The sequence below is a fragment of the Dipodomys ordii genome, unplaced genomic scaffold, assembly GCF_000151885.1.
Source record: "Dipodomys ordii isolate 6190 unplaced genomic scaffold, Dord_2.0 Scaffold132, whole genome shotgun sequence".
Lineage (NCBI taxonomy): Eukaryota > Metazoa > Chordata > Mammalia > Rodentia > Heteromyidae > Dipodomys > Dipodomys ordii.
Window position 1 is genome coordinate 4872911 of NW_012267348.1, and position 24576 is coordinate 4897486.

At 51.4% G+C, this 24576-nt stretch overlaps 2 protein-coding genes across 2 annotated transcripts; both read left to right on the forward strand.

The window, feature by feature from the left end:
• The first annotated feature begins 2369 nt into the window (after positions 1-2369).
• Tnnc1 (troponin C type 1 (slow)) lies at positions 2370-5179 on the forward strand. Its single transcript, XM_013030743.1, has 6 exons — positions 2370-2426; positions 3885-3915; positions 4181-4327; positions 4512-4626; positions 4743-4879; positions 4973-5179. Exons 1-6 carry the CDS (start codon positions 2403-2405, stop codon positions 5002-5004), a joined length of 486 nt encoding a protein of 161 aa, XP_012886197.1. The 5' UTR covers positions 2370-2402; the 3' UTR covers positions 5005-5179.
• Positions 5180-12563: 7384 nt separating this feature from the next.
• Sema3g (sema domain, immunoglobulin domain (Ig), short basic domain, secreted, (semaphorin) 3G) lies at positions 12564-23980 on the forward strand. The gene is made up of 16 exons (XM_013030741.1): positions 12564-12698; positions 14562-14722; positions 14823-14885; positions 15147-15266; positions 15546-15636; positions 15766-15882; positions 16108-16253; positions 16714-16828; positions 16929-16998; positions 17504-17648; positions 17865-18096; positions 18198-18289; positions 18908-18949; positions 20021-20249; positions 20519-20652; positions 22373-23980. Exons 1-16 carry the CDS (start codon positions 12596-12598, stop codon positions 22835-22837), a joined length of 2325 nt encoding a protein of 774 aa, XP_012886195.1. The 5' UTR covers positions 12564-12595; the 3' UTR covers positions 22838-23980.
• Positions 23981-24576: the final 596 nt, after the last annotated feature.

Sequence of the window (24576 nt, forward strand, 5' to 3'; positions counted from 1 at the left end):
CAACAGGGCTGGAATAACGGCTTTGCTTTGCTTTTCCTTCCTTCCTTCCTTCCTTCCTTCCTTCCTTCCTTCCTTCCTTCCTTCCTTCCTTCCTTTCTCCTCTCTCTCTCTCTCTTTCTTTCTTTCTTTTGTGACAGTACTGAGATTTGAACTCAGGGCTTCCTGTTTGCCGGCAGATGTTCTACAGCATGAGCTAGCTATGCCTCCACGCCCTTTAGATCTGGTTATTTTTGAGATAGGATCCAGCTTTCCACCCCCATTTCTCCACAGTTGGAACCCCAGCCTATTATTTACACTTTGACCAACAACGGCTGGCTGACACTGAGACTTTTCTTTTTTCTTTCTTTTCTGTCTCTTTCTTTCTCTCTCCCTCCCACTTTCCCTCCCTCCTTCCCCCTCTTTCTTTCTCCTTTCTTTCTTTCTTTCTTTCTTTCTTTCTTTCTTTCTTTCTTTCTTTCTTTTGTTGTTGTTGTTGGTGGTGGTGGTGGTGGTTGATAGAGTAAAATTAGACTTTGCCAAAAAAACATGCAGACATCCAGGTACAGAGAAAAAAAGAGAGGTTTGTTGCAGGGAAAGGGGCAGGCAAGACCCCTTAACATAAAGGAGAAGTGAAAAGAAGTGCTGGCTATTGTCTGAGGTGACCTACATAACCTAAGAGTTTAGGAGAGGCTAGAAGGGGGTAGAGACCCAGGTGTGTACATGAGGGCCAGGGGCTCAATCATGGTGGACTAGGATTTATGGCTGCTGCCCAAGTAAATAGTAGATAACAAGACCTGCAACTGCCTAGACCTGAAGGTCACTCTAAGGGTCTCTTGTTGACTTATATGGTGGTAGCTGCCCCAGAGGAGTGCCATCCCAAGGGAAAGGGGGTTGGAGCCTGATTATTTTCTGCCTTTACTAAATGGGCCTAGTGTTGCCTAGGAAGGGGGCATGCTACCTGTGGAGAGGGGAAGAGTGTAGTAAGCTATGGAAAGGGAACTCATTTCGCTAATATCGGTCATGAGCTTTTGCATGCAAGACTAATGAGCTGGGCTGGGAAGGTGGCTCAGTGGTAGAGCACTTGCCTTGCATGCCTGAGGCCCTGGGTTCGATTCCTCCGCACCACATAAGCAAAAAGAAAAAAGCTGGAAGTGACACTGTGGCTCAAGTGGTAGAGCGCTAGCTTTGAGCTGAAGAGCTGAGGGACAGCACCCAGGCCCAGAATTCAGGCCCCACGTCCGGACCCCCCCCCCCCCCCCCAAAAACAAAGACTAATGAGCGTCCACTTTGAGTCATAGCACCACTTCCAGTTTTCTGGTGGTTAACTGGAGATGAGAGTCTCATGGACTTTCCTGCCCCAGATTGGTTTCCTACTCAGCCTCCTGAGTAGCTAGGATTACAGGTGTGAACCACCAGTGCCCAGCATGCTGAGACTTTTCTTAGTCTCTCTGACACTCTGAGATCTCTGTCATATTCACTCCTGGAGAACTGAGAGAGTTGATTCATGTCAAGGACAAGACAGGAGAACTGGTGTGTTCGTGGAGGAATGGGATCTGTATTGAGTAGGGTTGCAGGCTGAGAGAAGGGGAATGTGCTTTCCAATGATATCCTGCCAAAGCGCAAACCAAGAACTGTATCCAAGAACTACAGTGCTAACCCTTAGAAAAACCGACCTAGAAGAGGGAGGTGGCATTTCAAATGGAGGGTAAGGAAAGAGAGCCTGGCACAGATGAGGCTCTGGGCGAGTGTTTGTTGAATGATTGAGGACAGCTGACTCAAGCCCAAAGTGAGCAAGGCTCCCTCTGGGGTGATGGGAGGTCTGTGCACGGCTCCTTTGGTATCTCTGGCTGAAGGGCTCTAGACTTCTCTGTTTTGGTGTGTCAGTGACTTCCTTACAAGTGCCATATGACTATACTCGGATCCTGGTTTTTGAGGCTGCTTATGGCAGGGCCCAAGAGTCCTAGCCTCTTCATGTACTATCCAATAAGCCACGTCTTGGGGGCAAATCACGCCCTCAGGAATCCTCCTTTATCTTATCTGGAAAGTAGGGGTGATAGCACCTACTTCCCAGGTTGGATGGAAGGTGGAGCTGCTGCTGTGTATAGGCCTGGCCTGAGGCTTACTACTTTCCAGCTCTGACCCTGGATTTATGTTTTCATTCATTCAAGAAACCTTTCCTGAGATTTCCCTGTGAGGTATGGGGAACAGAGAGCAAGAAACTTGGTCCTTGAAGCCCTTTATTGTTCCCTGTCCTGGGCAGAGGATACAGGAACTCAGGCCAGGCTTAGATCACCCAGGCCAGGGGAGGGGGTGGAGGATACCACATGCAATGGTGGGCTGGGCTGGGAATGTGGGGCAGGGCTATTTAAGCTGAGGCTAAGTGCTGGCTGGCAACTTCAGCAATCTGTCCTGTGAGCTCCAGCATGGATGACATTTACAAGGCTGCGGTGAGGGACTGGCCTGGGCAGGGCAGGGGAGGGTGGACCCACTGGAGACCTGCTTAGCTTAGAATGGGGAACAAGGTCACCTAGGAAAGTGATGGGGATCTAAGAGAGACCGTTAGATATTTAGCACATACCTTTGGGAGAGTGGAGCTGGTATTCAGGGGTGCAGAGAAGATGAGGGGCTCAGAGTCTGAAGAGAGGCTATTGGAATGGTACAGGGGGAACTTCCAGCTTTTATATCCTGTGTCCCCTTCTAAGTGTCTGCAGTTTATGTCACTGTCCTTTGAGCAAATCTCTGTATTTGTAGTTGTTGTGTGGCTCTTTCCCAGTCTCCTATTTAAAGAAAACATTCTCCGGAACTGTCTGTCTGTGTCTATTGCTTCTCCCCTCGTGTCACCCCCCGTTTCTGCTTCTTACATTCTGCTTCTCTTGCTTGATCTGCTGTCCTGCTCCAGCCTCTCAGCTGGCTGAAATACTTTAGAGGAGATTGTGAAGAGGGCATTGTAAAGAGAGGCTGCCAAGCCTGAATCTTGGGCTCGGGAAGGGGCTTTTGATGACTAACACGGAGAAAGATTAGACTTGGAGAGAACTAAGGGCCCAGCTCTTACATGGTCTGGAAGACTTGGGGTTCAGGGCTTTGGGAATGAAGATAAGGATTGGAGAGCAGTCACCCCAAGTCTTTATAGCCTCTTGAGATCACTGGGGGGGGGCTTCAGATGCTATTCCAGACTGGGGGGAGGGGTCCCTCCTCCCACTCCAGAGAAAAGGCACAGACAGCTGTCCCAGGGGAAACACCCCTCCCTTTAGCCCCTAGAATGTGGCCCCACTCAGGAGGCTGGGAAGGGCTACAGCTGACTCCAGAGGCAACCCTGCCTATCCTGCAGGAGCCCATGGAGCTGGGGAGGAGGGAGGCAGCCCTCCACCCAGTGCCCATAGAAGGCTTGGAGGGCTGGGGACTAATTTTGGCTCCTGAGGCAGTACAAGCAGCCAGAGAGCCTGATAATGCTGCCCCACCCCCTGCATACCAAAGTCCCCAGAACAATCACCAGGTTTAACTTTGTCTCCCTGTTAAAAATAGTCCAGTGGTCATCCTGGTCAGGTTACAGTGGGTGGCTTTGCTCATCCCTAACATTGGTTTTATTGTCCCAACTTGAAGGACAGCTGTCTCTCAGGCCATGCAGCTTGGGTTTCATTAGGGTGGCCCAAAGGGCATAGAGTGTTATGTGGGGTCACCTTGGACATGGTCTAGTACCCACCTGTCAGACTGACCCCAAGCCCAGCCTCTGTGAGGCTAGCTGGGTAACTTTATGGCTTTGGAGGCAAGAAAGGAGGTCTGAGGCCCCTATTCCATGACGTGGAAATGACCACCTCTTTCTGGCTTCAGTCTTCCTGGAATGGGTTAGTTTCTTCCACAGCAGTTAAGTTCTGAGTCTGAGTCTCAGGACCCCTTTCCTTCTCCAGGTAGAGCAGTTGACAGAAGAGCAGAAAAATGGTAAGTGTTCTTGTCAACTGAGGAATGGGGTGGAGGAGGGAGGGGGGAGAGGGGCACCGCTGGGGAACAGGCTGGAAGAGCATGGTAGGGGATTGAAGAAAACTCCAGGCTGAAAGTCCAAAGCTGTGATTCCCCTTGCTGTGACCTCAGAGACCTTTTAGAAGGTGGTGGGCAGACTGACAGGTGACCTCAGGGGTCTGACCTTCTGAGTTCCTGTCTGGTGAGCCCTGGCTGCTCTGTCTCCTCACATGGTCATTGGACGCAGAGTTTAAGGCTGCCTTTGACATCTTTGTGCTGGGTGCTGAGGATGGCTGTATCAGCACCAAAGAGCTGGGCAAGGTGATGAGGATGCTGGGCCAGAACCCCACGCCAGAGGAGCTGCAGGAGATGATCGATGAAGTGGATGAGGATGGTGAGCCCCTCCATGTCTTTACATCCTGTTTCTGTTTAATCAGGAGACTTTTTTTGTCCCAATGCCTCAGTCATCTTATCTACAAAGTGGGCACAATGGCCTAATGAGCCTCATGGAGTTGGTGTGTGTGAAGGGTGTTGCTTACAGTATTAACTGAGGTCTAACAGCTGCACTGCCCACCCAGGCAGTGGCACAGTGGACTTTGATGAGTTTCTGGTCATGATGGTACGGTGCATGAAGGATGACAGCAAAGGGAAATCTGAGGAGGAGCTGTCGGACCTCTTCCGCATGTTTGACAAGTGAGCACAGATACTTGACTTCTTGCCCCTGACCCCTCTCCCAATGCCCCCATCTTACCTTTTCCCCTCACACTGACCTGCCCTAGTTTCTGAGGTCCTTCTTGCCTTCCTTGCAGGAATGCTGATGGCTACATTGACCTGGAGGAGCTGAAGATGATGTTGCAGGCTACAGGTGAGACCATCACAGAAGATGACATTGAGGAGCTCATGAAGGATGGCGACAAGAACAATGATGGCCGCATTGACTATGACGGTGAGTGGGTGGAGGGAAGACCTCCCCACTTCCCTGTGGTCAACATTCAGCCTGGCCTACACCTCTGATCCATGCCTGCCTCTCTCTCCACAGAGTTCCTGGAGTTCATGAAGGGTGTGGAGTAAGCTGCTGACCTTTGCCCAAAGCTGCCAATGCCCACCTTCCCGCTCCAGACAGACTCTGGGTTGGGGCAGGAGGGCCAGACTCTCTAGGCCCTGAGCCTGGCTGTGTCCTTGACCCCTGGCCCTCCTCACCCCCTCTTTACCCCTGTCCTGTAGAGTGCAAATAAAGCCTTGTCCCTTGGAGGTTTAGTGTCTGGCTCTGATCCAAGTCCCAGGGCCAAGGACTTTTCCTGTTGACCCTATCCTAGGCAAGCTGGCTGCAGAGATGCCCTCCTTTGTGCCTTATCTGCAGCAATCGAGCCTCTGGAGACTATGGTAGCCCTGGAGCCCACATTTTAGCAATATCCTAAGGCATTACTTTAATCAGCCAGTATGGCAATCTAGAGGGCCCCTACTTGGGGAGCACAGTTAGCTGCAGTAGGCCCTGAATGCCTCCTAGCCCTGCAATCCTAGCAACTTTTCAGCCCTGATGTTAGATCCTTTGGAGCGCAGCATATCCATAGCTCTAATCCATTTCTTGCTCATATTTCCCATGAGCAGCCTTGATTCCTAGGCTGGGGGGAGGGGAGGAAGAGCATATAATCTTCTCTGCACTGCATCACCCATTTCACAGATGTGGTCATCTGGTGAGTTTTTGGGAAAATCCAACATCCAACCTCTAGGCAAAGGCTCTTGCATCATGGATCAGATCCAAAACTGGAATTAATTTCCAGTTCTTGTGACCTTCAGAGACTGGCCTACAGCCACCAGGCCTCCATCCCTGACAAGGAAACAAAGGCCTGATGAAGTGGACGAGGATGGTGAGCCTGGAGTACCCAGGCTAGAGTGGCCCTGAGAACAGTGCTGTTGGCCTTGAGGGTGGGTTCCATGTTTCAAGGAAGTGGAGGTGTTGGTAATGATGCTTGCAAGAGAGACAACTGCCACGGTGACCCAGGCTCTAGCCAGAATGTCAACAGCTGTCTTTTCTCCACCCAGCTACCCCACTGCTTCTGCACCTGTGCCCAAGCCCGGGCATTTTCCAGACAGGCTGGGCATTCCAGAGACAATCTTGGAATTCTAGAGATTCCTCTGTTGGAAACCAGAGCTGGAAGAAGCTGTCTGGTCCCTGGAAAGATCTGGGAGGAGTGGAGAGGGGACTTCACAGGCTTGTCCTCAAGAAGCCTGGGGATCTCTTAGCCTATATTGACACCTAGAGTGACACTGGAGAAAAAGAGGGACCTCAGTGGAGGACCTGGCCTGCCACTGCATCATCCAGTGGTTTGATTACTCACATGTCATGTGCCTAGCATGGGGCTGGATGCTGGAACATGTCAGAGTGAGTCTGGTCTCCAACCTGTGGAATTTCTAGTTGACTCAGGGGGATGAAGAGGGTTATGATTGCAGGGAGGAAACTAGTGTGGCAAAATAGAGTTATCCTGAAAGGCTTCTAAGAGGAGGTGACACTCACTGAGCAAGACTTGAAAAATGTCAGGGAATCAGCCATAGGAGCAACAGGGGAAAAGACTCAGTCTCTAGAGCAAAAAGGCAGGGTTGGGTTGGAAGCTCCAGCAGCCTTAGAGAGAGGGGAGCAAAACCAGAACCTGTGAGAAGCCCGGCTCATGTGAGGGGATGAAGGGCTTTTAGATTACAGAGGAGAAAAGGCTGTGGAGGAGACAGGAGGTTGGCTGGAGGCTGGGGCAGTGGTTCTCAGCACAGTAGATGCTGGGGAAGAAGGGTAGAGGGGGTACACGGACCCGGGGCATTATTTGCAACCAGAACTAGAACTCACAGGATTGACTATGCAAGGTAAGGAACTATGGACAAACTACTAATTCCTGAGATGTGAAAGCCTAAGTGGGCACAGGTTCAGCATAGGGTTTTTAGGAAGTGCAGGTTACTTTGCATTAGTTGTTGTTGTTGTTGTTTTCGTGGGTCATGCTGCCTGAACTCTGGGCCTGGGCGCTGTCCTTCAGCTCTTCAGCTCAACGCTAGCACTCCACCACTTGAGCCACAGCACCATTTCTGGCTTTTTTTTCTGCTTATATGGTGCTGAGGAATCGAACCCAGGGCCTCATGCATGCAAGGCAAGCGCTCTACCACTGAGCCACCTTCCCAGCCCCTTTGCATTAGTTTTGTTTTCCCCTTTAAATAATGAGGTAGCAAGTTTCTTGAAATTGGAAGTAGAGTACAGACTCCAAGAAGGAGGAGGGGTCCCTAAGCAGGAAATGGGTTGGGATCAGAGGGCAGTTCTTATAGTACAAGGTTCTTTCCATACCTCCTCTGCTGGGCTGTGCACTGATTGATGCCACCCGGATCTGTTCATTGGTTGAGCAGGAACCTAGGGCATTATGAGAAGAAGCATTACAATAGACGACTTATTAAGGATTTTTTTCCCATCTTGAAATTTCAGAATTGCAGAAATGTTGCAAAAATGGTATTAAAAACTCTTGATTTACACTTCAGCCAACTTCCCCAAACTTTTCATCAGATAACCAGGTCATAGGACAGGGATCAAATCTGGTAGCTTAGCATGTGTACAACACTACTAACTCACCTTCAGACATTACTGAAATTTTAATTGCCTTCATAGAGTTCTTTTCCTGGTCCAGCTAATGGAGATCCCAAAGATGACACTGGCACAAGCCAGCTCTCTGGCTCCTGGTTCCTTCCCATTCTGACTCAGTCTTTCCTCATCCTTCAAGATCTTAGTATTTTGGAGGCACTAGGGGTTGAATTCAGGGCCATGACTGCTCACCAAGCACACTATCACTTGAGCCACATCCCTAGGCCAGTATTGGCACTTTGGAAGGATAGAGACCAGTTACTTAGTCTGGGTTTGTCTTGTCTTTTCTTAGAATTACAATCAGGTGAGGCATTTTTAATGGGCTGACCGTCGGAGCGATGGAGAGGTTTTGCCTGCATTAAAATTGAGATGTCTCTGGGACGGCTGGTGGAAAGGTGGGAGCCCACCAGAAGCACAGGACAGGGCAAAGTGAGAGGTGTGAAGGTTGTCATCATCAGAGTTAGGAACGCTTTCCCAACTTTGGTCACAAGTGAGATTCCGAGGGAAAGTCCATAGAGAGGAGGTAGAGGATTACATGTAGCCAGTGGGTAAGAGAGACCCTAGGTGAACCAGAAGGGAAAGAAGTAGGTATGGATCCAGGTGCTGGTGGCTCATGCCTGTAATCCTAGCTACTCAGGAGTCTGAATCTGAGGATTGAGGTTCAAAGCCAGCCCAGGCAGGAAAGTCCACGAGACTCTTATCTCCAGGTAACTACCAGAAAACTGGAAGTGGAGCTGTGGCTCAAAGTGGTAGAGAGCTAGCTTTGAACAAAAGAGCCAGGGATAGTGTATGGATGACAGTGAATGGCCCCAAGATTCAGAAGAATCCAGGCCTTGTTCTTGTGGAAAGGAGAATTTCAGTGGAGCAGTCAAGTGTGAACCCAATTGGAAAGGGCCTAAGGGAAGATAGTCCAGGTTGAGAGCCTTTAGGGAGCAGAGCCTGGGGTCCAGGGGACTGAAAGAAGGCATGGGGTCTAGGGAAGTATGTTGGAAGAGGGGGCAGGAATGATTTGTATGCCGAAGACAAGCTTGTATGGCAACACCTCAGCACAGCATGGGTGGTGCAGAGGCAACATAGATCAGAGCCAGAAGCTGTAGGGTCTTCCTCTGCATGGGCAGTGTATGTCAGGGCTTGGTTGTAGTGTTAGCTATGGATCCAAGAGGGGTGGGAAGAAAGGGTAAGCTGAAAAGTATGGGGGGGGCGTCTGAAGCAATGAGGGGCAGACAAATGTCTCAGCAAGTTTCAGCACTGGGAGTTTTGAGTGGAGTTAGTGATATCCAGAAGAAAGTATATTCCAAAGAGACATAAAAAGGCCATGTCCTTGAGGATGAAGGGCTGAGATGAGGAGAGCAGGTGATTGGTAGTGCAAAAGGTAAGCTGATGAGATTGGGGAGGGGGAAAGAAGTCCACTGTGATTAAAAGAGGAGGGGGATCAGACCAGCTTACAGAGTTGCTCTTTATATTCTTATTATAAAGGTGATATACAGAGGGGTTACAGTTACATAAGTCAGATAATGAGTACATGACTACATTTCTTTTTTCTTTTCTTTGTCACTTGTGGGGCTTGAATTCAGGGCTTGGGTGGTGTCCCTGAGCTTTTTCACTCAAGGCTAGTGCTCTACCACTTTGAGCCACAATGCCATTCTGGTTTTCTGGTAGTTAGTTGGATGTAAGAGTTTCATGGACTTCCCTGCCCAGGCTGGCTTTGAACCGCTATCCTTAGATATCAACCTCCTGGGTTAGCGAGGATTACATGCATGAGCCACTGGCACCTGGCTATGAGCACATTTCTTTTTGGACAAGGTAATGCCTTCCCTTGTTTTGATTTCTTTCCAGTTCTGCCTCTCAAGGCCATGTGTGCTAGTGTTAGGGGAAATGAGAACTGTCATGGAGGGGCAACGGAGGGATGAGCTCTGGCTCTCCCTTCATCAAGTGCCAGGAAGTGGGGCAGGTTCTATGAGAGGCAGAGGAGATGATGGCCTTGTTTGCATGTGCAAGTTCTCAAGGATTCTGTGAAGGATACTGACGGAGATAGGAGTTGTGCAGGGAGCCTGACTGGAAGGCTCATTTCATTCTCTAGTATGGAAGGGACCCCATGGAATGTTCACAAGATCTGTTCTACTGAGGTTAGTAGGAATGTTGCTAGGAGCAACCACTCTTTCCAGGCATGTGCACTCCAGGATTCCACGCAGGAATGGCTTGACTATGACTTGCCACGTATCCACATCAGAGCACCTGCTATGTGAACATACACATCACACATAGCACGTGCAGGCTGGTGGCTCACAACTTCCACCAACTCACGGCTTGTTGCCTCCTATGTGCATCCATCCATATGCTTTGCCTAGATATGCTTCATCCAGGAAGCCTCCTTTGATTCCTCACATCAAAAGCAATTACTAGAGGATCTCCTACTGCCCCTGCTTGGAATTTTGTGGTTGCCTGGTTCCTACCTCCCTCCTCAACAGGCTGCAATTTTTGTGGATGGTCCTGATGTCCCACTACCCAACACCCCCCAGCTTTGGGGTCTCCTGCAATTCCTTCATTATCCACTAGATGTCACACAGCGCCCATGACTGGGCCCATTGCGACTTCAGGGTACCTTGGGTCTCTTCCACTAGCAGTAAGAAGCCTTTGGGGATGGTCCTTACTCTAGTCTTTAGAACAGAAAACCAGTCCATAGAGGGAGAGGACATGACTGAGGCCATACCAGTTAAGAATCTGGGCTCCTAGTGGGTCAGACTGTTTCCACCGTGTGGTATGGGCTGCCCCACCTACCCTGCCATTGTAGACACAGGCTTCCTTCCAGCCTTAGCTGGGGGCTCGGCTGACTGGAGACCCCTGGAAAGCTGAGGAGAGCTTGTACTTCCAGCCTCAGTTGGTGGCCTCATGCTGGCTGAAGATTTGTTTGACTCAATCTCTAGCTGTACATTAGCTCCAGCCTGGGCTCTGTGCCAAAGTATCTCCTCAGGGAAATGAAGGCAGAGGGGTTCCACACTACCAAGGATATAATCATCCCACCCAGTGTATGATCACCACCATAGCTGCTTCTGTCTTAGTATCACTTGCTAGTTTATAAAGCCCATTCATTACATCCAAGGTCCCCAGCCCTAGGAACTGACCACAGACATAGAGAGTAAAGAGTCTTGGCTAAGGTTCTCGAACAGAGCCAGAGGTGGATAGGGCAAGCCCAGTCACTGGTCTCTCTGAGTACTTTCTGGGTCCTTTCTAGATAAGCACTTCTCTCCCCATACACTGCTGTGAAGAATATGCATGAGTCCCAAGAAAGAAGACAGGGAGACAGAGCTGGGGATCCTAGGTTCTTCTCAGGTTGACTCAAGGGCCAATTTGTTCTTTCAGGGATCAGGTGAGGAGAAAAGATGGGATCCATTAACCTCTATGAGCCCCCAAAGTAAAAGAAGATTCCAGAAAGGAGAAGAGCAGAGCTGAACCTGTTCTCAAACTATGTAGCCTCGACCTGCTCATTCCCTCTCTCTTTATCACCCCCATGTTTCCTGACTCTCACCTCAAGGCTCCAAACCTCAGGAGTTTCTAGAATCCTGGGAGCTCTAATTTTAATTCAGGGTTGAAATCTTAGTGCTCAGAGTCTCAGATTCTAAAACTAGGTCTGGAGTAGAGTGAGGGGATCCATTTGGGGGTCAGAGGCATGAGCTCCTCTCAGACATTCTGCCTCTCATTTGTCCCTCAGTCCTGTCTTCCACCTGGCCCTCATCCATGGCTCCTTGCTCGGCTCCCCAGCAGAGTGCAGGGCAGAGGGAGTAAAGTATGGCAGAACCATGGTTGGAGGGCTCATAGGCTCTGGGAACAGCCCACTGCTGACCTGTTGCGCTCTGGGCCTCTACCTCTGAAGGACTGGAGGCCTGAGGGAACTGGAACAATAGAGGCTTCCACTGGGTACAAGGTATCCCCTATCTCAAAGCAAGGCCAAGTGAGTTGAGATGTGGTCAGGAGATATGGGGACAGGCTGTGGGACTTGGACAACAGAGGAGATAGGAATGGGTAGGAGACCCTGTCTATTAATCTCTTGTCAGTCCCAGATCTGTGAAGTATGGCCAGATCTCAAGCTCCTGCCCAGGACATGGGGTTCCTTGGACTGGAAATTGACCCTCCTTAAGACTAACCCTGTCAGGAAAGTCAGGGAACTCAGCCAAGGTTCCAGGGGCTAGATCACCCTACTACGGGGGGCTTGGGTCCAAGGCTAGTTTGAGGGGGGTCTAAGTGGGCCATCCCTTACCATACACATATACATACACACATATACACAGACACACAGACACACACAGACACACACACACATCCAGCCTAGCCATGTTTGGACCTCTTTTTGCTTATTTATTTATTGTATTATCAGCCTGAAGCTTGAACTCTGGTGTGTGTGTGTGTGTGTGTGTGTGTGTGTGTGTGTGTGTGTGTGTGTCACAGCTCTTTACCACCAGATCCATATACCTCCACTGCTGGCTTTTTGCTGGTTAATTGGAGAGAAGAGTCTCTCTCTCTCTCTTTCCCTAATCCCCGCTCCCCCCATTCATCTTTCTCCCTTTGTATTGGTACTGGGGCTTTAACTCAAGGTGTGCTCTATCATTTGAGCCACAGCTCCACATGTGACTTTCTGATAGTTAATTGGAGATAAGAGTCTCTCAGATTTGTCTGTCTGAGCTGGCCTTGAATAGTTAGGATTATAGGCATAGAGCTGCCGCACCCTACTTTAACTTCTGACTTCTGATCCTTGTCAATTTGTCAGAAGCCTAGAGCTGCATTTGTGAACATCTCTCTATGCAAACTGTCCACACCTCAAGTGGCAGATCTTCCCAGTAGGGAACTGGCCAGCCTGTCACAAGATGGGGCAGCTGAGGTGGTGGGAGAAACTGCAGGTAGATGGTGGGGGCAACTAGACTCCTCCTCTCCTCCTCCCGGCCTTCCCGCCCAGGACTGGGTGGAGCTGCTGCTTTATAAGTGGCTGGCCTGGTGGCAACAGAGCAAACTACAGCAAGCAGCCAGACCAGAGGAAGGAGGGCAGCTCCGATTCCCAGCATGGCCCTGCCGGCTTGGGCCATCTGCTGCCTCCTGGGGGGCCTCCTGCTGTGTGTAGGGAGTACCAGCCCTGGCGTGCCCCGCTTAAGGCTCTCCTACCGAGGTACTGGCCAGTGCATGTCTGTGGGAACCCTAGCTCTAGGATATCTCTTAGCTAGTCCTGAGCAGTCTGTCCAGCCAGCAGGAGGGGGTGGAGCCAGATTCTGCACTACCCTCGGGAAAGGCTTCCTGGCCAGGTCCAGGATGGGTGCTGAGGATGGCTGAGGACTGGGAAGGGAGATTGGTCCTTGGAGCTATGCCCAGGGTGGAGGCAGGAGATGGATGCACAGGGTGAGCCTGAGGTGGGGAGGTGGGGCCGTTGAAAAGGAAGAGACAGAGACCTTAATCACGGGGCACATAGATGGGGAAAGAACAGAAAGAACTGGTCTGGGTATTGGTGAAGTCTGGGGGAGAGGGCAACAGCCTGATCCTCTGGGTGGGAGGTTGAGGGAGGGAAAGACCTCTCACCTCTTGTAGCCCATTTCCCAAGTTGACTTTATGATTCCCTATCCATTCTGGAGCCCCAGGAGGTTTCAGTTTCCTTTCTACCATCCTGATGAAGGGAGTGGGGGGTTTCTCTGTCCTAACCCAGCTGTGTTTGCCTCCTCCGTGGTCCCTGGGAAAGAAGGAGGAATCTCTGAGACACAGATCCACTGTGGAGAATATGAAGGGGGGGACATTGCTTCATTTGGAGAGTCTAAGGGAAAGGGATTCTGGGATCTGTGGTTTTGAGGGGAGGTCAGAAAATCCCCTATAGGAAAGTTCTCTGGAGGACTTCCAAGAAGAGGCTGTTAATGGGATTGTTGAGGAAGAGTTGGGGCTGGACTGCAGTGCTCCTGTAGGGAATGGCATAGGGTACTTTGGGCCTTCCTCAGGATGGTGCACACTCCTTCTCACCAAACCCTCCTGCCAGTCCCTTGCGGGCCTAATCACCTCCAGCTCCCCAGTTAAGCACCAAGGACTCATGAGAGCCCCTCTACCCATCTCTGGTGCCTGGGTAGGAAATGTCGACAGGGAAGAAAATCCTCTTTGGCTACAAATCTCAGCTGGAGCCGGAGCTCCCCATGGCCACACCAGACCTGGCCTGTGCCTGGGCCCTTGCCAGATGTTGCCTCCACTGAAGATCCTCTCCCCGCCTGTCCACCTCTCCAATACTCAGACTCCCCCCACCCCCAGGTCTCCAAGCACTTTGTCAGGCTTGCTGCTCTAATTTCTGCCGGTGGGACCATCTTCCCTGGGAATAAGGCAGGGTATAGATGTGGTAGTTGGAGAATGTCAGCAGAAAGAGCAAGGGGCTAAAGAACGGAGGAGTTGGGACTAGGGACATGGTTCAGCAGTAGACTGGTTGTCAAGCATGCAGGAGGCTCTGGGTTGGAGCTCTAGCACATCTGCTCCTCAGAAAAAAAGAAAGAGAGAGAGAAAGAAAGAAAGAAAGAGAGAGAGAAAGAAAAAAAGAAAGAAAGGAAGGAAGGAAAAAGAAAGAAAGAGAAAGAAAGGAAGGAAGGAAGAAAGGAAAGAGAAAGAAGGAAGGAAGAAAGGAAAGAAGAAAGAGAGAAAAAGAAAGAAAAGGAAAGAAAGAAGAAAGGAAGGAAGGAAAGAAGGAAGATAGGAAGGAAGGAAGGAAAGAAGAAAGAAAGGAAGGAAAGAAGAAAGAGAGAAAGAAAAAGAAAGAAAGAGGAAAAAGAAAGGCACTGAAAGCAGACTCCAGTGTAAGCTGGGCCAAGCAGATGCTCAAAGCCTCCAAGTCCACTTGTCCCCAGGAGCTGTGTCCCCAAACCCTTCCAGCAGTCCTGTAAATGCAAATGTTTCCAGATGGTTGTGGTGGGGGAGAGAGGTAAACACACAGCTAGGACCCACCAACTCTACTCCTTGGCTGGGGAAGTAAGCTGAGCAGCAGATCCTAACCCATCTCTCTGTTCCCTCCTAGACCTCTTGTCTGCCAACCGCTCTGCCATCTTCCTGGGTCCACGGGGATCCCTGGACCTTCAAACCATGTACCTGGATGAGTACCGGGACCGCCTTTTTCTGGGGGGTCGAGATGCCCTCTATTCTCTTAGGCTGGACCAGGCATGGCCAGACCCCCGAGAGGTGAGCTTGACGGGTGGGGGAAATCTGAGCACCTTCAGATGGGAAGTCATATGGGGAAATTGAGGTTGTGAGGCAAAGAGCTCACCAGGCTGTGTTTCAGGTCCTGTGGCCACCACTGCCAGGACAAAGAGAAGAATGTGTTCGAAAGGGACGAGACCTATTGGTGGGTGCTGTTAAAAAGAACTGTTCCTGCAAGTCAGTGACCCCAGAAGACCCTGGTCCCCCAGGGATAACCTGAAATTATGCTCCCAGATACCTCTGCACAGGGAGGGGGAGGCATTTGCAAGAGAGCCTGGGATTTTGGAGGCCTTGGAAGAATGTCACCCCATTCATTTCCCCAGAGCTGACCAGACAGACAAGGCGGGGTTCAAAGAGATGGCAAGCTTCCCCCTCACTCCTCAGCTTTCTTCCCTCTCCCCACTAGACCGAGTGTGCCAACTTCGTGCGGGTGCTGCAGCCCTACAACCGAACTCACCTGCTGGTGTGTGGCACTGGTGCCTTCCATCCAATCTGTGCCCTCATCACAGTCGGGCATCGTGGGGAGGTGAGCCTGGGCCAGCCCCTGGACAGATTGTCAGGCGGTGACATTTCCTCACTCCTGCTGGCTGAACATTTCCTTTGAGCCTGGGTAGAGATTGGGGGCAGGGGTTTGAAAGGCGCCTTTGTGCCAGGGTGCTGACCCCAGTAGGGAGGCTCTGAATGAGGGCGCCTTCTGTCCCCCCCTCCAACTGTCTAGTCACACGCAAGGGCAGGACTGCTGCCCAGCAGGGTGGGGGTAGTGCCTCTTTCCTAGGTGATGTCTTCACCCTGTGTCCTTTTGTAGCATGTGCTCCACCTGGAGCCCCGCAGTGTGGAAAGTGGTCGTGGGAGGTGCCCACACGAGCCCAGCCGTTCCTTTGCCAGCACCTTTGTAGGTGGGTGATCTCAGGCCAGGATGGGGACAGGGAGGGCAGGAGTTGGCTTATAGCACTGAGAAAGGAGGGACTGGGCTGCTTAACCTGGTCCTTCTCCCCTGACTGCCCCTCAATCCCATGACCCTCCAGGAGGAGAACTGTACACAGGCCTTTCTGCTGACTTCCTGGGGCGCGAGGCCATGATCTTCCGAAGTGGGGGCCCCCGGCCAGCCCTGCGCTCTAACTCTGACCAGAGCCTCCTGCATGGTGAGGTTTGTGGCGGAGGGTAGGTTTGGGGGGAAAGACTGGCTGGGACCTGCCATTGACCTGGCAGGAGAGGGTATGCTGAAGCAGGAGAAGAGGCTGCTGTACTCCCCAGGACTCCAGTCTCCAGCTGGAGTACCTCCCCGCCCCCCATATCTTTCCCTTCTCTTTAGAATCAGTTTACTAGGCTTCCCTGTGAACCCCAGCATCATTCTGTCACTCTCCCAGACCCCCGATTTGTGATGGCAGCAAGGATCTCTGACAACTCTGACCAAGATGATGACAAAGTATACTTCTTTTTCTCCGAGACTGTCCCATCGCCTGATGGTGCTCCAGGGCACGTCACTGTCAGCCGTGTGGGCCGAGTCTGTGTGGTAAGAGCTATGAAGAGGCTGAGTGCTGGTAGCATACACTCGTAATCCTAGCTACCCAAGAGGCTGATATTTGAGGATCACCCTTAGAAGCCAACTCAAATAGGAAAGTCTGTGAAACCCTTATCTTCAGTGAATCACCCAAAACCCAGAAGTAGAGCTGTGGCTCAAGTGGTAGAGTTCTAGCCTTGAACAAAGAAAACTAAGGGATAGCACGCTGAACCTTGAGTTCAGGACCTGCCCCCGCCCCGGCCATGCACGCATGCATGCGTGCACACAGAATGCTGTGATGGTGATGGTGTTTCACTCTATCCTTTCCCTAGACCTCCTCCTGGCAGTAGGAAAACTGAGGTGAGAATGCAGAGCTAATATCCAGACCTTTCCCCCAAGGGCAAGGGTAGAGGAACAGGAGGTACAGCCCATTTCCCGAGGCCCTAGACTGACTGTGGTTCCCAACCCCCAGAATGATGCTGGTGGCCAGCGAGTGCTGGTGAATAAATGGAGCACCTTCCTCAAGGCCAGGCTGGTCTGCTCTGTCCCCGGCCCTGGTGGTGCTGAGACCCACTTTGACCAGTTGGGTAAGGGCATGGCCCTGGCAGGCCTGAGTGCTGGGAGTGGGGAGGACTCAGTGCTGGTGAATGAGTAGTCATAATATCAATACCCTTTCCTATGTTCCAGAGGATGTGTTTCTGCTGTGGCCCAAGGCAGGGAAGAACCTCGAGGTGTATGCACTGTTCAGGACTGTAAGGTAGGTGCACTAGTCTTCCTGCATCCCTGGCCTCGTTGTGGAGACTCTGGTTCTCTGTCTTTCTCCAGATTCGATGGCTGTATTTGCCATCTCCCTGTCTTGCTGTGTGTGTGGGGAGAAGGGGTGTGGGGGGGTTCTGGGGCTTCAACACAGGGTCTGGGCACTGTCCCTGAACAGGCTAGCACTCTTACCACTTGAGCCATAGCTCCACTTCCAGCCTTTTTGGTGGTAAATTGGAGATAAGAGTCTCATGGACTTCCTGCCCAGGCTGGCTTTGAACTGCGATTGTCAGATCTCAGCTTCCTGAGTAGCTGGGATTATAGGCATGAGCCACTGGAGCCTGGCTTCCTCTCTTGACCTTTGCCTCAGTATCCTTGCTATCTAGTCTCTTCTTGCGGCAGGCACTGTCACCCTCTGCCTTACCCCTGTGAAGCCAGCCTTCTCCCTTCCTCCCTAAGGATGGGCACCCTGGCCTGACTATCCTACTATCCTGTACCCTCTGCAGTGCTGTGTTCCAGGGGTTTGCTGTCTGTGTGTACCATTTGGCAGACATCTGGGAAGTCTTCAATGGACCCTTTGCTCACCAAGATGGTCCTCAGCACCAGTGGAGAGCGTACGGGGGCAAGGTGCCTTTCCCCCGACCTGGCGTGGTGAGTGTCTGGGGGAGCCAGGCAAGAGAGCCAAGCAGATACCAGGAGAGACTTCTTGGAAAGATGCACATGCAGCCCTTAGCAATGTGGGAAATGCAGCCCAGAGGGCCGGGGTGGGTTGTGATGAGACAAGAGGCTCTCCTATGTGGCCCAGCCTCCTGGTGGGGCTGGAAACAGGCCTGAGATTTCAGGGGCCCCCTTTACTGCTGCCTGCAGTGCCCCAGCAAGATGACTGCGCGGCCTGGACGGCCCTCTGGCAGCACCAAGGACTATCCGGATGAGGTGCTACAGTTTGCCCGAGCCCACCCACTCATGTTCCAGCCTGTGAGGCCTCGGCATGGCCGCCCTGTCCTGGTCAAGACCCATTTGACCCAGCAGCTGCGTCAGATTGTAGTGGACCGTGTGGAGGCTGAGGATGGGACTTATGATGTCATTTTCCTGGGGACAGGTAGGAGGGCAGCAGGGGAGTATGTCAGGCTGGGAAAGTGGAGGGGGGAGGGACCCAGGTTGCCCCTTCCTCTTCTTCTCACTCCTACTCCATTGCTTCAGATTCAGGGTCTGTGCTCAAAGTCCTGGCCCTCCAGGCAGGGGACTCTGCTGAGCCCGAGGAGGTGGTCCTGGAAGAGCTCCAGGTCTTCAAGGTGAGCAAGGGTTTCAGAGGACCCCCATCTCTGACATTGGGGCTGGTGACAGAAGCAAGAGCAAGCCCAGAGCAGGACACACACGACCACAGTGGACTTGCAGCAGGCACTATTACCCTCGGCAGGTGACTTGGAGCTGCAGTCTGTGGACTCAAAGTGTTCAGGGCTCCCCAGGGTGAAGCTGAAGTGGTCATCAGGGTGGCCTTGCTCAGGTCCTGCTGGCTCAAGTCTCAGTGCTGAGGTGGTTGGAATTCCAAGCTTCTGAGGGTTCTTTGAGCCCCCGTATGGATTCAGGCAAAGATTGTCTGTGTTTGGAGACTATTGTACCCCTTGGACATGATCTGGGGGCGGGTGATTAGGACAACTGCTTCATTGCTGGGGGACTGGCTGTGGGAGGGAACATTGGAAGTCTGTGCATTTAGCCAAGCTTCCTCCTTGGAAGCTAGTCTGGGGAAGAGGACATCAGGGAAAGACTGTTGAGCCTTTGTTACCAGGTGGTGCACAGACCAGGGCTTGGGATACAGGCGGCTCACACCCAGGGCTTGAAAGAGGCTGAGGATAGTGATGGGGGAGGCTCTTGCTTCACCCACCAGTGCTGAGACCATACTCCTTCTCCAGGTGCCAACACCCATCACCAAGATGGAGATCTCTGTCAAAAGGGTAAGAGCAACTACCTATTCCCTTGCACCCACCTCCTCTCCACCCCCCTCGCAGCCTCCTTGAGTTTCCTGGAGAGCAGGCCAAATGGGTCCTGAAATCAAGGCCAAGTCCAGATGGGAGCTGAGCTTCACATGGGTGAAAGCAGAAGGTAATGGAAGGGAGGCATTAAGAAATTGAGGCTGTGTTCAGACAAGGATTGATCCTCAAAGTCCATTTCCTGAGAGGCAAAAATGTGGAGCTTTCGGTGTTGGTGGCTTATGCCCATAATCCTAACTACTCAGGAAGCTGACTTTTTAGGATCATGATTTGAAGCTATGTCTGGCAGAAAAGTCCAAGAGACTCTTGTCTGCAATTAACCAGCAAAAAGCCAGAAGTGGAGCTGTGGCTCAAGCAGTAGACTGCCAGCCTTGAAAATGCTAAGGGAGGGCAGGAGGCTCCAACTTCAAATCCTAGGACCAGCACATACACAAAAATGTGGTTGGAAACAGAGTTCTGGTTTTAAATGAACAAGAGAGCTGCTTCCTAGAGGCCTCCTATGTGTTCTTTTGCCAACTTCAAATACTTTAACTGTCTCAATTTATGTTTGAGTAAATCCTGACTTTTGTATGGGGAATGTCTAAGTCAAGGATCATCTCTAAATCAGCCAAAGATCATTGAGATAAAGGGCAGGGCTGGAGGCATGGCTCAAGTGGTAGAGCACCAGACATGAACAAAGCAAGTTATGTGAGCATGAGGCCCTGAGTTCAAGCTCTGGTTTAGGCATAAGAAGGGAAATTGAGTGAGAGAGAGAGAGAGAGAGAGAGAGAGAGAGAGAGAGAGAGAGAGGCTGCTAGTAGAGGTGTCCTGGAAGCCCTTAGGGAAAAGACTCCATTGCATTCCCTCCACATCCCAGCACAGGATCTGGTACATAACAGGTAGGCAATCAATATTTTTGTTTTTGTGAATGAATCTGAGATCCTAGAAGACTTACTTTATAGAACAGGAGTGTCAGGAAACTCCAGGAGGTTAAGAGCCTGGCTGCTCCTTGGTGAAGCCCAGGCCTATCATGGCTCTACCTGTGTCCCTCTCCAGCAAATGCTATATGTGGGCTCTCGGCTGGGTGTGGCCCGCCTTCGACTGCACCAGTGTGAGACTTACGGCAGTGCCTGTGCTGAGTGCTGTCTGGCCCGGGACCCATATTGTGCTTGGGATGGTGCCTCTTGTACCCGCTACCGACCTGGTCTAGGCAAGCGTCGCTTCCGCCGGCAGGACATCCGGCATGGCAACCCTGCCCTCCAGTGTCTCGGTCAGAGCCAGGATGGTGAGTGTTGGGGGCTGTCCCCTTACTTTCCTCGTGGCATGCTCTCCATCCCTGTCAAGTATGGCCTGTTTGGTCCTGCTTCTAATCTAAAGTCCTGGCCCTGAGTTTCCCTGTCTGTGCAGCAGTAGCCAGTGGTGGGGAGTAGAGTCTGTGGGCATAGAGATACTCAGGTCCTTGTTACACTGGTGGTCTGTGGGAATTAGTTGGTGACCCCTGAGCTTCCTGGGCCACATAGTTCCCATCCTGAGATAATCTGATCTTTTCTGCAGAGACCTCAGGACTAGTGACCACCAGGATCTATGGCACAGAGCACAATAGCACCTTCCTGGAGTGCCTGCCCAAGTCTCCCCAGGCTTCTGTGCGCTGGTTCTTGCAGCGGCCAGAGGATGAGAGCCCTGACCAAGTGAGTAAAGTCCCTGCGAAGACCCTGCTTGTGGGCCCATCACCTTCCCTAAACCCCAAGCTCTGGGCACTGGAAGGGGCCAGCTGAGATCAATCTGAGGAAAGTGTATATTAGGCCTTAACACTGCCTAGGAATAGCTGCCTCATTTCTGTCTCTGGAAACACCAAGCCCAGATGTGCCTGGAGCTCCCCTAGTCTGTGATGCGAGTAGCAGAGACAGAAGAGAAGGAATGAGTGGAGTCTGGGATAGCCATCCAGTTTCCCATGCTTACACGTGTGGGTCAGCTTGGAGGGGGTGTTCTTTCTCAGGGTTCCTTGGTCCTCCTCTGCCCTACGCCTGGGCCTCTGACTACTGACCTGGGTCTCTGACCACTCACCACTAGACTCCTTCTACCCCTAATTTCTGATCTCACACGTCTTCCTTGGAGACCAGTTATTTGCCCAGGCTCTCTCCTCCCCCACTCATAAAGCTCTGTTGATCCTCAAGATGGCTTCAGTGTGGGGCCTAAGGCAGGGCGTGGGCTAGGCAGGGTGAAAAACTATTCTTCTACCAGGGAGAGGAAGGCGGGGATTGCTGACAGGAGGGGCTCTCCCTCTAGCCTGGGAACTAGTGGAGGCCAGCCTTGAGCCAGCTGTTGGGCTGGGCACTGAGGAGGCCCCCTGGGTAGGGGAGTAACAAGATGAAGTTACACAACACCAACCACCCAAGCAGTTCATCCGCAGTACAGACTAAATACACATACTAAAGCCCAGTCAGGGCTCAGGGAGACTGGTAGGGATTAGAGCTTCCCTCTTGCCTCCTATACTTTGCCCATCTTAGGCTGGAGTTATTGGCCTCTCCTCATACACTATTGGGGGGAGTAAACACAGCACATTGAGACACAGTGTGCTGATGCGTGTACACACGTGTGTGTGTGTGTGTGTGTGTGTGTGTGTGTATCAGTAAAGGAGGATATTTTTCTTCAGCCCAGGTCTTTTGCTCTGATTGGAATCCTAGGGCTCTGAACAGGGGAGAAATCAGCCATTCAAATATTTGAGAAGCCTCTTTTGCTGGTGCTGGTGGCTCATTCCTGTAATCACAGCTACTCAGGAAGCTGAGATTTGAGGATCAAAATTCAAATTCAATCCACATAGATAAACCTGGAAGAGACTCATCTTCAATTAACTACCAAAAAGCCAGAAGAGCTGTGGCTCCAAGTGGTAGAGCACTAGTCTTGAGTAAAAAAGCCAATGGAGGGCTGGGAATGTGGCTTAGTGGTAGATTGTTTGCCTAGCATGTATGAAGCTCTGGGTTCAATATCTTAGTACCACATAAACAGAAAAAGATAGAAGTGACACTGTGGCTCAAGTGATAGAGTGATAGCCTTGAGCACAGTGATAGTGCCTAGGCCCTGCATTCAAGCCCCAGGACTGGCAAAAAAAAAAAAAAAGCCAATGGACTGGTGCGTGCATGTGTGTGTGCGCACATGTGTGCACGTGTATGTGCACGCACACACACATATAGCCTCTTTTGCATGCTGTGAGAAGGTGAGGTCTGTCTATGATTACATCACAATTCCAAGCCCCTGGGCCCCTCCTGGAACAGCAAGAATGGGCAAGGGGATGATACCCAAGGATGGCAAACTTGGAAAAGCAAGGGGAGAGGGCAGCAAGAAGCTGAGGGCAGATGTCCTGCTCTATGCCTTGCTTATGCCCCCTATACCTTCCCACCCACTTGGCAGGTGAAGACAGATGAACGGATCCTACAAACAGAGCAGGGACTGCTGTTCCGTAGGCTCAGCCGCTTTGATGCAGGTACCTATACCTGCACGACGCTAGAACATGGCTTCTCTCAGACTGTGGTTCGTCTGGCTCTGGAGGTGATTGTGGCTACACAACTGGACAGCTTGTTCCCTCAAGAGCCAAGGCCAGAGGTGCCCTCCGCCTGGGGAGGCCTTGTCTCTGCCCCACCTAAGGCTTGGTATAAGGACATCCTACAGATCATTGGCTTTGCCAACCTGCCCCGCGTGGACGAGTACTGTGAGCGTGTGTGGTGCAGGGGCATTGGGGAGCGCTCAGGCTCCTTCCGGGTCCGGGGAAAGCAAGCCAAAGGCAAGAGCTGGGCAGGGCTGGAACTGGGTAAAAAGATGAAGAGCCGGGTGCAGGCTGAGCGCAATCGGACACCTCGGGAGGTGGAGGCCACATAGGGAGGGCTGTGAAGGGGGTGGTCAGCCTGGACTGAGGGTGGGGGGAGCTCAGCAGCAGCCCCCAGCATCTCCCACCCACTCAGAGCAGAGGGGATCAGGATGCTTGATTGCCTCTGAGAGTAGTTTCTGCCACCCACAGGCAAGACTGGGGAAGGGGCCTTGTGCCACGACCCTCTGCCTGCCCTCTCTATCTTCTCAGTCCCAGCCCAGAGCTGGCATCCATCAGCCATTGGCAGCCCCACAGGCCCTGCTATTTTTTTTTTCAGAGATGGTCTGACTTCCGGAGCACATTTCCGGTTGTGCCCAGAGGCAAGAGGATTGGGTGGTTCTTTCCCAGGCTGCAGAACAATGGCTAGTCTGAGTGACCCTTAGAGTGGGTGTGTGGGTGACTCTAACAGAGGTATCTGAGTAGGGAGGGGGGGGTGCTCACTCAGCCAGAGGAGGGTGCAAGTTGCCTCTTAAGTTGTACCTGTGAAGAAGAGCCCCTCTTCATATCCTGATATCTAGTAGGTTCCCTGTCATGGCCCATTACTTCTTCTGCATCTCAGAATTACAGACTTGTGGATTTCTGGGACCTGGCAGTAGTGTGGGCCTCAGGTCCCACTTAATCTCACAGTCTGCTAGCCTTTCCTCAGGCCTTGAACTGTCTGGCCAGGCTTTCTGGGATGCCTACCTCCAGAGATCTGTGCTGAGAAGGAGAGAGGTAGGATCTAGAGGAATGTCAGTCTTCATCTTTATAAACTAGAGATGGGGAGATTAAAGCCAGAGACATGGAAGGAACTAGCTGCCTTTCCCAGAGCAATGCAGGCACATCTGACCCTAGGAGGGTAGGAATGTGGAAGCTCTGAAGGCTACAGCCAAGGATTTTTCCCAGGGCTGCAAAAAATTGAAAGCCTATTTAGGTGGAAACAGGAGGATCTATAGACCCAGGAGCAGGTGTCCTCAAGAGCTTAGGATGAAATCAATTGGTTCAGGAGCCTCTGGAAGGTCAGATGTTTTCAAACTGGAATCTACATTTTCTGATGAATAGAGTTAGACAAGAATGGTTCCTTTATAATAAGGCGTATGTTTCTCCCTCTCCACTTCCTCCTCTTCCTTTCTCCCTCCCCCCACCTCTCTTTTTCCTGGGGATGAACTCAGGGTCTCTCATGCATGCTAAGCAAGTGCTCTATCACTGAGCTACATACCCCAACTTCTTCCCCTTCCTCCTCTCCTCTTCCTCTTCTGTCTCCTCTTCTTCCTTCTCGTCCTCCTTCCTTTTCTTCTTTTCTTTTATAGGAAAAATGTAGAGTAAAAAAAAACTATTACAAACCATAAAGCCTGATGATTCTTGGGGTGAGGCTGGGTGACATATTTTGCCTGGGCTATAGGGGAGGTGTTAGTTTTCTGAGCAGGTAGCAAAGAGGGGGAGGATGACAACTAAATGAAAAGTTGTTCCTAGCCTGTACTTGAACAAGTTAGTGACGCACAGAACTGACAAGAGGGAGACAAAAACAAGTTTGAAATTCTAGCCTCTAAAAACAAACAAAAATCCAAGAGGAAGAAAGAGAGAAAATAAAAGAAGTAGCAAGTCATGGTCTCTTGTCTTACTTGAAACCTAAGCCTAGAGGCTTTGTTGTTTAAAAAAATTTTTTTTGTCGGACATGGGGCTTGAACTCAAGACCTGGACACTGACCCTGAGCTTTTGTGCTCAAGGCTTGTGTTCTACCACTTGGAGCAACAGCTCTACTTCCAGTTTT

What these genes read in the sequence shown, in the direction of transcription:
- Tnnc1 (XM_013030743.1), top strand. Translation starts at nt 2,403, where the DNA reads ATGGATGACATTTACAAGGCTGCG. An exon ending in CGATGAAGTGGATGAGGATG is followed by an intron (nt 4,328 to 4,511) that starts GTGAGCCCCTCC and finishes CTGCCCACCCAG; the next exon opens with GCAGTGGCACAGTGGACTTT. An exon ending in TGGCCGCATTGACTATGACG is followed by an intron (nt 4,880 to 4,972) that starts GTGAGTGGGTGG and finishes CTCTCTCCACAG; the next exon opens with AGTTCCTGGAGTTCATGAAG.
- Sema3g (XM_013030741.1), top strand. Translation starts at nt 12,596, where the DNA reads ATGGCCCTGCCGGCTTGGGCCATCTGCTGCCTCCTGGGGGGCCTCCTG. An exon ending in CATGGCCAGACCCCCGAGAG is followed by an intron (nt 14,723 to 14,822) that starts GTGAGCTTGACG and finishes GCTGTGTTTCAG; the next exon opens with GTCCTGTGGCCACCACTGCC. An exon ending in TCTCGGTCAGAGCCAGGATG is followed by an intron (nt 20,250 to 20,518) that starts GTGAGTGTTGGG and finishes TCTTTTCTGCAG; the next exon opens with AGACCTCAGGACTAGTGACC.